The 12882-nt window shown below is 41.1% G+C and overlaps 1 protein-coding gene across 1 annotated transcript in view; it reads left to right on the top strand.

Annotated features, from left to right (window-relative positions):
* LOC146641527 (uncharacterized) overlaps positions 1-12882 on the top strand; it is an 89250-nt gene extending 76368 nt beyond the window's left edge. The window contains exons 13-18 of the mRNA XM_085398532.1: positions 703-745; positions 3209-3323; positions 3647-3749; positions 6245-6314; positions 6400-6503; positions 6738-12882. Of these exons, the coding sequence (XP_085254658.1) occupies positions 703-745; positions 3209-3323; positions 3647-3749; positions 6245-6314; positions 6400-6503; positions 6738-6948 (646 nt within the window). The 3' untranslated portion in view covers positions 6949-12882. The remainder of the gene's footprint in view (positions 1-702; positions 746-3208; positions 3324-3646; positions 3750-6244; positions 6315-6399; positions 6504-6737) is intronic.

Raw genomic sequence — 12882 nt, 5'->3', positions numbered from 1 at the left:
ATTGTGCATTCTATCTTTCGCTTCCTCTGTAGATAATCCTGCTCATCATACAAAATAAGGTTCTGGAAATGCAAGTGGAGGTCGGCTTGTTGACAACAATGTTTCTGAGTGAACAATGAAATGGATTGCAACTGTGCTGCTAGAATTTATGGTGTGGTTATGAAAAGCTTCAATTGATGTGAACCTAATTTAGCATTATAGTATGGTTTGTTTTACGCCACTCTAACCTTGAAGAGAAACTTCTTCACCTTTAAAGGACACACGGACTATATATATGTATGTATGGGTTAACAGGGAGAAAATCCTCCCTTAATAACATTCAAATCCCTTTCTGACTTACTCACTGATTCAATTTCTCTGTTCAGTGAGGTTTACATAGATGAAATATATCAGAGGAAATTGACTGAGACTGAATCATTTTATTACTTCTTTGTGGGGAATCTGATGAATTGTGTGCTAAAGGTTTTTCTCTTAAAAAGTAGTTTATTTGTTATTTCATAAGATTTCTAAGAAATGCTGATAAAGTGTCACTGCTGGCGTTAAACATTAGATAAAGATTTTTGTTGCTCGGTGGCACATTTACAGCTGTGGCTGAGAGACCGGTTAACAGCAGTCAACTCACCTCCTCACAGATCTGTAACACTGAGATAAACTTATTTTCTGTTTTTTATTTCCATGTATTTGTTTGTCTGTTCCCCTCAGGTCAGAAAAAGCAGGAGAGATTGCCACTATTCCACTGACTAAGGTATGACTATCCAAACCTTTTTTGTGTGTTTGTATTGGTCAACTGGAAAATTTAGATATTTTTTTAAATATTACAGATATCGTGGATTAAATAATAATAATAAGCATAAATTGTTACCTGTAGGAAGCTATTTGAAAGAAAGATCACACACCCCATATCTCATTTGATAAAGTGCTTTGGCTCATGCAGGCTAGATATAAATAACAGCAACCTCCTGGCAACAATCGAGGGTTGCACGTTGGTTCCATTGAATTTTTCTGCTGTCTGAAACAGATTACAGGTAGCTGCAACAACCAACTGATTCACCAGAGGTGGAGCGTGCAGCACCCTCAACCTCAGGTCAACCATTTTTAATACCAAGGCAACTGCACAAATTCCCTGGGGAGCGTCAACCTGTCTCTAAACAAACTCAGTTTGACTTGAAGTGACTGCAGTTACTCTCAGAACACAGATTGCTAACATGTTGCAATCACTCAGAATAACTCTGCACTGATCACCACAACTTGTCTGCAATCTGTCTTTTGCAATAGGGGATCTGACTCAGCTGGTTGTCAAGTGACTTTTTTTGTTTTTGTTTTTGTAGTTAAATTGCTGTCCTGCAGCAACAACGTTGCCATTTGTGTCTGCAGATGCAATTTTCACCTGCTCATCACAGTAATCCACTGTTATCACAAACAAGATTGCATGCGATCTTGTTTGTGCCCGGTGACCCCTTCAGTCACCGGGCGATTGTGGCTCAAGAGTTGGGAGTTCGCCTTATAATCAGAAGGTTGCTGGTTCGACCCCCGGCTTAGACAGTCTCGGTTGTTGTGTCCTTGGGCAAGACACTTTACCAGTTGCCTACTCAAGGGTCAGAGGGCCCGGTGGCGCCAGTGTCCGGCAGCCTCGCCTCTGTCAGTGCGCCCCAGGGTGGCTTGCCATCAATGTGTGGGTGAACGGGTGAATGACTGGATGTGTAAAGCGCTTTGGGGTCCTTAGGGATGAGTAAAGCGCTATACAAATACAGGCCATTTACCGTAGGTTGCTGGGTAGCACACCTACAGCAGACCGACTCCCTGTCTTTACCATTTTATCAACACCTTGAAAAAAAAACAGCATCTCTTTGAAGACAGCAAACGACAGCGAGTTGTAGCAGATTCCCATCTTCGAAGCACATGCTGGGCCAGATAATAGTTTGTGTTGCGATCAACTGCAGGAAGATGTGATCACAGTGTGTTTGTATTCAGTACAATACAAGAAACAGTGATTTTACCCTGCTAACAGCTTCCTGTGGAGCTAATGGAAACATGCAGCAATTAGCTATAGTGCTTGGCTTGGCCTAGCTCAAAAACTAATTAGCAGTCAGATCGCGCTTTGGAGCCATCCTGACCTGATCTCTTTAGAGAGAAAATAACTCAGGAGAATAAAGCTGCACCAGGCAAAATGTAATGTAGAAATCCACACGTTATCAACCTAATGCAAAAATGAAGCTTCCTGACTGAAATTAAACTTTATACAAACAGACGTTCAAAAGTCTGCAGGATATTGTTTCACCAAACAAGGATATCTGCTAAATTCAGTTCTGCATCCACCTGTGTCATCGTGTCATTTTGGCACTGCAACTTATGGTGGTCTATAGTGCAACCAACAATAACATCACAGATAGACTTCTACTGTCACAGCTCGTGACAATAGACACAACAAAGTGTGAGCGGAGAGGATTCTGGTCCAAGTCTACCTTTATGCATGCACGGCTTTTCAGTGTACAAACAAGCACCAATAAGCTTTTCCAATGTGAAGACCTATACCTTTATAAATGAAAGAAACGTGAAAAGGTTTCAGAGGAGCAGGTCCTCATATTTTGCAAGGCCCTCACAAAACATCCTAAAAATCCCTGAAACATTACTGCGGTCAAAAACATGATCTCCAGCATCAACATTCCCTCTGAACGTGAGCTCTCTAGCTTGTTTCGACTTTAATTTCAGCCACGTAGTGGGGATGCTATCTGCGACATCCTGCTAGAAAGCTTTGATGTGCAGGCCATCTCTGAAGAATTGCGAGGCCTCTGGTTTGTTGGCTGCATTTGCTGTGATGGGCCGATAAAGGCGAGCAGACGCAGCGCTACTGAACCAGAGCTCAGTATACAACATGTTACAGAGGGATGCCGTTCTCATTTAGCCTTTTGCATTATGTTTGATCACCTGTATCTGCAACAGGAAATTAATTTCTTTCTTTCTTTTTAAAAAAAAAACAACAAAAAACGTTAAAACATTCTTGTAAATGCAGCGATTGCATAAAAGTTCTGAACTTTATTCAGGTGAAATTCATAATCCTATAAACGTTGCAATAACACCGGCAATAAACGTAAGAAATTAACCGTCATGTAGGTGTCACCTTAGGTCAGCTTGGTGTATTAAGCTTCTTCTTGTGTCCTCATTTTCCACACCCACCGCCATCCATCGCCCCCCATGACATTCCCTGTAGATCATTAATGAACGTTACAGGGCTTATTCATGGGTGGCTGAGCTGATCCAGGTGTTTATAGCCATCAGCGTCACTGTGTCCTTCCTGGTTATGGGATCTGCTATGAAGCACACCAGTAAGTTGACTAATTCCCATAAACTGCTCATGAAAGACGAAGGTAGACCCTGTGACATCACTATTGGTTTAAGAAAGTTGGTTTCAGTTTCAGAAAACTGCATCTTTTGGAACTTCGATATTAGCGTCATCTTTCAGCTCTGGATGTTGCTGTTGCTTTTGTATTTAATATTATAGGAGAAAAACAGAAAGCTGTGGGTATGCTATTTACTAGTGGTTCATCTCTGTGGTACTGCCACAATTGTTGATGTTTCTCTTGTTTATGTCGTGATTTATACTGAAGGAATACGCTGTGTAATGTTATGTTTTGACTGTTTCTTTCAGTCGATGGTCTGGTGAGCTCACTGTGGAGCAGCAAGCTGGAGTGGCTGACTAAAGCCTGGGAGCCAAAGTTGCCAAATAAACAGCACATCTGCTCAGCAAGAAGGTGATGATGGGGAGTAAAAGCGTTTAGTTTTCATGTGCCAGAGAGCATCATCAGCATCAGCTGTTCACATGTAAAAGTTAATAGTTTAATCAGTTATGTAATTATAATTATAGTTTTGCTTTAAAAACAAGTTAAAGTTGGTTGAAGTTGCTTTTTCATACAAAAACTTTAGACATTTTCTGGCGAATCACGTGGGGATGTTTTCCACGGTTGTGCTCTCTAATGCATGCCCCCTTGCAGGAAGTGGTTTGCATATTACTGGAAATACTCCATGTGATTAAGGAGAGGGTGCTGCCTGGGAAGACCACAGAGGAAGCAGAATATGTGATTCCCTCTTGCTGGCAGTGCAAGCTGCTCAATTCTCACATCAGCACAGTCACCGCCTACTGGGAACTGGGTGGTTCAAGATTCGCCGCTGATTACATCAGACGTTTGTGCTTTTATGTGGACGACCTCTGGGTGATGTGCACAGAATTCATAGTTCAGGGCTGCAGAGCATGGTTGAAAATGGCTTATTCTTGGAATTATATGATAAATGTAATATTTTTCTTTAATAGAAATAATTACACAAAGAGATGTCATATTACAACCGGGCTCCACAGAACCTTTCATGCAGACATCCAGGTGATTATCACATCATCAGTTGGAACGTAATAGAAAAACTAATTTTGAGGCTGTTAAATAAAATAAAATGCTCGTCACGTTGAGATGACCTGCTCGTCCTGTCCATTCACTGTGATGAATGATCCAGATGATCCATGATCCAGCGTGTCTCCTGGCTTCATTAAGGCTTTCAACATTTGTTACTGAAATACAGTTATTAATAATCTCCAAGGCTACAACACAACAGCGCTCAAAATGATGGCATGCTAAAGCTCAAATTCTCTTTGATCGTTTAAATGAAGCTAGTTAATTATGGAGCACATTTTTAATCCAGGTTTAACAGTAATTATGGGAAACCAGGCCTCTTCGTATCAAAGAGATTTTAGCTTAGAATTCATTTTTGTCCCTTTTATTGAAGGTTCTCAACGTATCTACATCTGATGGAAACATGACAGTAATTTACATCATCTGTATGTGTCACTTCTGTACTTTTATAAAGGATGGTCCAGTGGGTCCTACGCTGAAGGACGTAATTAATTTCTTTGCGTTTAGACGATTGAGCTGGGTCTGGCAGATGCTTCTGGGTCTCTTCACTCAGTTAGAAACTCTGCGAAGCAAAGCTGAGCGCAGCAGTGAGTGTGATCCTTATCCACAACACTCTCCAGCTGGTGGATGAGCAGTGGCACCCAGGTCACTGCTCCTCTCCACAAGGCTTCCAGCTGGTGTCCTCTCTTTTACACCAGAGCAAAGAGAAGACAATCTAACTTTCAGTTGTTTTTGTCTTGTGGCCCCTCACTCCTTCTTTGTCAAGAGATTCAAGAGCAAGCAAGCTTGAAATCCACCATATTCATTCATACTACACCAAAGAAGTAATAACTGCAGAAAAGTTTCCGATTTTTCACTATCTACACTCGAAATTTCGATTGATTTGTTTTTTTTAACAGTTGGTCCACACAGCTTAAAAAAAGAAAGAAAAAGGGAACAAAGGAAGCAAAAGCTTTGTTTCTTTGTTAGAGGACAGTCTGGGCAATGAGCTACTTTTTCTGTAATTTTACACATTTATTACTTACAGTTTATTACAGAGTCGTGCTGACAGATTTCTATATAAGGACACTGAGACATGATTTTGAAATAGTACTTGTTTTCTCTCTTATGGGGATAATTCAGCAGGCTGGAGAAAGAAAGGACTTTCTCTCATCTGGACTGTATGTGGCCCATGATGTAAAATGACTTTAATATCTCTGCTTTAGGGTGCTAAGATTTGCAGACATCCTATCATGCCATCAGTTTAACATCCTTATAAGATGTATATGATGATTCCTTTGATTCAGGATAGCAGCGTCAAACACTGGAGATCAAAATTAACAGCAAACCTTACACCGAGTTGCTCTCTGAGAAATAGCAGGTCCCAGACCTGTAGCTTCAAAGCCTGAAATAACTGCAGGATTTACAGGGGAGACTCTCGCAAACGTCTAAAACATCCAGTTAAAAAGTACTCGAACTACCAGGAGTCACTGCAGAAATCATGCGGCGCGTCCGCAGGTTATTACTTATTTGTCTCGTCGTGATTTTAGTATAAAGCAAACATAAAAACTGCATCGGCCTATTGAGGAGATTCACTTTGGGCACAAGACTTCGAAGTTTCACTCCTCTTGCACCATATTTGCACCAAAAAGCCACTCGAACCGATTTCACAGGCTGTTTACTCAGGTTCTCTCTGTCTCTGCCTCTCTCCTTTATAATTTAATCTGCAGCGTGTTTTCTCTCCCCCTCCACATAAATGAAGAAGAGGACGATCTGTGACATGACGTATAATTCATCTGAAACGCTCTTCAGACGACGACTGATTAAGTTAATTTCATGCTTCTCCTTTTTTTTCCTCTTCCTTCCAGCGTGGCCAAAGGATTCATGTCACTGCTCGGGTTCGTTGTCATCTTTATTGTGTCGGTGTGTGATCCCAGGGTAAATAACACACACACACACACACACGGAGTAATGACTGCTGTCTGGAATTCTGCCAGTCATCCGTGTTTTCCATCTGCTTCAGGGTTTTGTTGTCATGTTGGACAAAGTTGTGTCGTTCTCCCTCAACACTGAAGTGGGACTGTTTGTCTTCATCATGCTGAGAGAATGCAGAGAGGACAGATTCCAGTGAGTACCTGTGATGTTCAGGATTGGATTAACTTAAAAAACAACTTTAAGGCTTTATTTTGTTTCCAGAAACAGATTCGAGTTGGATTTTTGGCGGCATAGCACACAGTTTAACTGGCATACATGCTCCACCCTTTCTGTTGGAGCTTGTTTCAGCTCTTCGTTCCTGAAACGGTTCGACCGTGATAATGAGAATAATAAATTCTCCCTCGCTCTCTCTGCTTGTCTTTCCAGACAGCTTGCCATCCCTCTGCCACTGGGCGACTGCGTGTTCAGCCTCAGCTGGCTGCTGCCCACCTACTTCCTGTTTGCAGTAACCTACGACGTCCTGCAGACCCTGGCGGATCTGGCGCATTATCTGCATTTCTACAACCACGATCAGGAGCCACACATTTACAATCTGACGGGGAGTTTAGCAGCAGCCAATCTCTCCACCCTCCTCTGATCTAAGCAGCTAGTTAAGGCACAAACTGGTAGGAGTTAAAATTGCCAAAATGACAAGCTTCGCACCTTTGTTTGTTTTTATTTGTGCACTGCACTTTCCCAAAAACCGTGTACGTAACAATCTAACAGTCAGCTGAAGAGGGCTCTCTTTTGTTATCTCACGGTGGCCGTCCTTGCTCAAGTTGGCGACACAGTAGAGATCAAAATTTCAGACTGTTTTTTTTCCTTTCAGTGGCCTTCATGGCATATTAGCTGTAGATTTAGGACTCATCTAGGAAGGAAATAAGGAAGTGTGGACCCAGTGTGTAACTAAAGTGATCAAAGTTAGATAAAAGTTTTTGTTGCTATAAAATAATAGACATCTAAAAATTACATTCCTGATGATCAAGAACTGCAGAAGCCGTCTTAATTGGAGCGGCTGGCAGATCTGCAGCGTGGATGTTACCAATTCCACGACTGCTCCGTTTGATTTCGTCCCGCTGTTTCTTCATCTCGTCCTCAGTCTGCTAACCGTAGTGGATTTCTTAGCCATAGCATTGTCCTCAGCAGTCAACCGGAGATTCTCGATTGGGTTTAGTTCAGGATTCAGGGTTTGCCATTTCATTATTTCAGGCTTAACAGCTGCAAGGAAGTGCTTTCCCGGTTCTGCAGAGTGATTACGGAGCATTGTCTTGCATAAATATTGTTGGCTGATTAGACGCTGATGTCAGGGAGGGAATAATCTGTGTTGAAGGAGCTTCATCGGGACATTAGCATTCACCTTGCTGAGGGGATGTGTAAGAGGCTCAAACTTTGCAGCAGAAAACATCCACCAAACCATTAACCTCCCTCCTCCAAACTTAACTGGCTTCTTCACACTGGTGTGGGTGCATTTGTTTTCCAGTTTTAGTGCAGAACATGATGCTTGCTGTGTGAACTTATTATTATACCAGTTCCTCTGTGTCCACGTGATCTGTTCCTCTGCAGATTTCAGTATACGCTTTTGATTTCTCCTGTTTCATGATTGGTTTGGTCCCTGCGGGCTTTCAGTCTGATTTCTGTATACCGAGAAAGGACCTTACACCTTTTCAGCCGAGAATCGGCATCAGTGTTGAATCAAATCTGTACTAAGACTTTTCTCCTCTTCTCCTTCGGCTTGTATAGACGGCCAGCATTTTAGAGGTAAACTGTTTGAATATTCTAGCAGTCAGAGGAGCCGGTTGTCCAAAGAGCACTAATACATTCAGCCTCCACTTGAACCACAGCCATCAACAACCAGCAGCTCCCCATCTTTCAAAATGATTGTTCTCTATTTTTATGGGGGTCTGTCAGATCCCAAAGCGTTCTCTAGTTTTGATCACGGTTCCTTCAGAAATTCTCATGAAAGTTTTTTTTTTGCAGTTTTGTTGTACAGTATTTCGACACTATGCCTCAATGACATATTTTTATTAGTGTTAGGGTAACTTTAAATTTGAATTGTTACAGCCTTGACTTTATTCTCTAATTTTGGTCTCTACTGTACAATAGTGCCATTTTTCTGGGTGTGCTTAGTTCGTATTGAGTCGATTTCTCTTAACTCTCATTTTGAGTGTTTTATACAGCCTTTTAACCAGGCTGCAGCCAGTCTGTGTGATGGGTAGAGCACAGACTAACTGGGTAATATTTAGATTGGAAATCAGATTAATGTTCAAAAAGCGAGAGACAGATTAAATCCTACTGAGATGAAACATTTCAGCGTGCTTAGTTTTTTGCATCCAGTCTGACGGTAAATACACTTTGAAATTCTTAGTGCTGTGCAAACGTTTCAAGCAAGTAAAGTGAGGATAGTTTGCAGTTATCAGCTGTTAACGTTTTACAGATTGTGAAGTAGGGCGAAACCTAAATCAAATCAGTGCTTTGCCTTTTAAATCAGCACCAGTTCATGTCGGTACACTTGCACAAAGTTCTTTTAAGTCATTTGGAAGGCAGGTTGTTCCAGGAATCCCAACAGTTCTCATGTGGATTTCCACTGCCTGTGTCTTCTGTCTCTTCATGTAATCCCAGACTCACTCCATGATGTAGAGATCAGAGTTCTGTGGGTGTTACACCATCTGTTACAGGACTTCTTGTTCTTGTTGTGGCTGAAGTTAGTTTTTCATGACTGGCTGTTGCGAGACATCTTCATGCTGTATGATGAATCTGGGCTGCTTTGCTGTATATGCTGTCTGATAAATGGGACTAAACATCAGAAACTTCTGCACAGTACTATTTATTACTTTGTTATAGATTTACTCCTTAACGCCTTATGCAGAGTATAAAAATGGCATTTATTTAAACAGTAATGTATAATAGTCGAGTAAGTTATATAGTTACGACATAGGCAGATCTCTTCTTCAGGGTTTTTCAGCCTTTGCTGCAGTCTACATTATTTTCATACTAATAATATTGCAGTGCACACACAGGCACACGCACACACAATTAGGGCTGAACGATTATGGAAAATAATCTAATTGCGATTTTTTGCCCCAATATTGCGATTGCGATGCGATATGCGATTATTTTTTAAGGTCTTTGTCTTCTGTATTATTAAACAAAGACAAGCAATACATCATATAGTATGGCCAATACTATATTACATTAATTTTAAACTGTTCTTTCCTGGAAGACAGACCTCTGTTATGATGACATGAGGTGATGCATGAATTGATGACTGACATTTTTATTTAACTTCTTCAATCACAACAGTATATTTGAACATACACAATAGTTTATTTTTAGCTTACAAACATCTGAGCATAAAGTGCTGACAAGGAACCCTGGTGTAAACATTAAAATGAAAGTCAGTACAATGTGCAGATTGCAGAAATATACATAAACAAAATCAGTGGCTTTACCACACTCAGTTTTTCGACATCTGTGAACTACTAGACAGTCATTCAATTAAAAAATAATATTAAATAAATAAAACTAATAAATAAAAAATACACACATCTTACTGATCTCTGCAGTCAGTAACATTACACATAAAGTGCAAACATAATAGCAATTGTATAAACACACACACAAACACGCCTTTAAAATTTAAAGGCGTGAAATTGGACGGTCTAGTTCTGATTAGCGTCACCGCTGTCTCGGTGGAGTTTAATAAACTCGGCCGTCTGCTTCTTGCTATCTAAAATATAACCAGACACTGGCGTAAATTCTCGACTGTCTCATACTTCTGTTTAATAAGTTTTCTGTTTGACGTTTAGTCAGCTGTGTGAAAACCAAGGAGGAACCCACCCGGGGGATTAATAAAGTTTTATTTTATCTAATCTAATAACTTTAATCTCAGCCAAACCGATTTACTCACGAACAAACAAAACACTGAAAAAAGCCCAACAATAACATTTTTAGGTTGTCTAAGTGACTTATATATTACGTTTAACCCGAGCAGCGAAACTCCGCGGTGATCTGAAAATGATGTGCCGGGAGTTGTGCCGTTCTCGGCCGCATCAGTAACCCTCGAGCTCCCGGCTAGCTGTCGAGCTGGTGGGTAGCAGACGCCTCTGAAAACGTCGAAGCACTTTTGAAAATATGGGATATCTTGATAAACCGAGCAGATATTCGATGTTTACACAACTACTTTCTCGCCTGAAAATATTTTAAAAGTTTATTTTGTGACCCAGAAAGATTAGTATGAGTAATTTTAAAACTTAGTAGCGGCCGCCATTGCTGGAAACTGGAGTTTGGCTGGGCCGCGCTATGAATTCTGGGATATGGTAGTAATTTGGACAGCCTTCGGCGCGTCGCTGTGACGTAATCGGTCTACAAATGCGGCCTCAGGAGGATGCAGCCCATGAATTTGGACATGTCCAGAGTATAATAGCAGCCTTTGCGGTTAGAAAATTGCACTTGATCATGTCGCGATATTATCGCAAATGCGATATATCGTTCAGCCCTACACACAATCATGTTTTCATATCAATGTGGGGACAACTAATTGATATAATGCTTTCTGTAACCCTGAAACTAAAAACCACATTTTGAATCACAAAAATACCTTCAAACTCGTGGGAACGTGGATTTTGTTCCCATAAGGGCTGTTGGTCCTCACATGTATAGTAAACTTCCAATTTTTGGTCTCCACAAAGATATGTAAACTAGTACAGGCACACACACACACACACACACACACACACACACACAGAGGACTTAAAGGCAGCGTGTCACTGCACTCCACACAGCATTAGTACGCACAATGAAAAGTTAGACTAGAGAGGCTCCCAGTGGTCTCTTTGCATGTTCACAAATGCAAGAACTTTTGGTTCAGGCATGAGCTCCATTTAGCCTCCCAATACACAAGCTAAACCTGACAAAAATGTGTATTTTATTATAACCAGTTGACTGATTACTCATGTCTAGGGCATGTACTATAAAGCATTTGGGGATTCAGGATTAGCCTGATGTTTAAGGCCACAGCAGGTTAAGTTGGAGATAAGAAATCAACTCATGCAGTGCAAAAAAATCACCACCTACCATCACCACCCCCAGAAGATCCCTCAGACCTCAGTAGGCACAAAATAACTGTATCTTTAGTTTTAAGAGACTATGTGAAGTCTTTCTCTCTGTGACACCATCAATAAGAAATAGAGAGTATTAGAAGCAACCTCCTGACCTGCTTTTTTAAGTGCTGGTTGCAAACAACTTTTAAGCCACTCTATTTTTCCATAAGCCTTAAAATACTGATATAATCCTCAGACAGGGCACTTAAGCCTTTTACTTGTTGACCTTGTATAAAATTTGTAAGTCAGCCTCCTTACTGGCATGAGCTGCTGTTTTTTCCCAACCTTTCCGGTTTTACTGACCACGCAAAGCTTTGAAAGCCCACACACTTTCATGTGGGGCTTATCCTACCACGCAGCTGCTGTGTTTAGGCCACAGTGTGAGTTTAATCTTGTTTAATTTCTCTAATAATCAAGTTTATTATTTAATTTTTACAATCAATGCCTCTGCTGACTTGTCTGGTCACATGATGCCAAACTCTGGGATGACTCCCATCCTTGTTACATAAGGAAAAGATATATCTGGGGTAGGTTGAACTTGCTTTGTGTTGCTTGACGTGTTTACCTGGGACCTGTAAACCTACAAAGTCCAGCACATCCACGTCTTGTTGATTTCTGAGTTCTCCTACCCCATCATTACAGCTATTTAAATTAACAGGCTGTTGTCTGATGTAAGAAAGGTTTAGCTACTCTTTCAGCTTCAACCTACGCTTTTAGTTAACAGCGAGCAAAGAAAAAAAGTTGCTTTTGAGTCTATTTCTAACCGATGCTCATCAGAGAAAGACAAACCTATCTCTGAAACCTCACAAAACTGGAACAGCGAGTTTCTGAGGAATCTTCAGGAATGATGATGCTGTTTTCCTGAGAACCGATTGGTCAGTAGACGGTGATTTTGTGCATGTTGATATCTTACCTGCCGCGGAGCAGGGTAAGCCTGCAGCACAAGTTAATATGCAGATGTGTCCTGGTAAGACAGTGGCAGTGAAAAGCCAGGGTCTAGCTTCATAGTACAGGCTTGTGAGCATTTCACCGCTTCGCTTTCATTTAATTTCGATGGGTCAGGGTTAGCGGGGAATGCAGCATGCCGCTTCGGTTTGATTGCTTTCTGCAGAAGCACCAGCCTGAGGACGTTTGAAATCAAAGATTTACTGTTTTATTAAAGTCGGCTATTTTTGTTTGACATATATTAAAAAAAACATGTATTCATGATTGCCATTCAGTCGTATTCTTTGGCGCTATTTCAGCACCGACACTCTACAGACACACAAATAAAAACTCAAAGCTCTTATCAAAATATATTTTATTCTGCACTTAAGTTTCACTGATCGGACTTAAATGATGACACATGAAAGTGATGCGAGCTGCAGAGAAAAACAAAGATGCTCGGGGAGCCCATCGCAGGCGCTGCCGGGCTGACTCTGTGGCACAGACCA

Source organism: Rhamphochromis longiceps, linkage group LG23, assembly GCF_057381845.1.
Source record: "Rhamphochromis longiceps isolate RC_006_pf linkage group LG23, R_longiceps_female_GT1.1, whole genome shotgun sequence".
Lineage (NCBI taxonomy): Eukaryota > Metazoa > Chordata > Actinopteri > Cichliformes > Cichlidae > Rhamphochromis > Rhamphochromis longiceps.
Note: the sequence above shows the minus strand (reverse complement) of the source record. Positions and strands in the feature narration are given on the sequence as shown.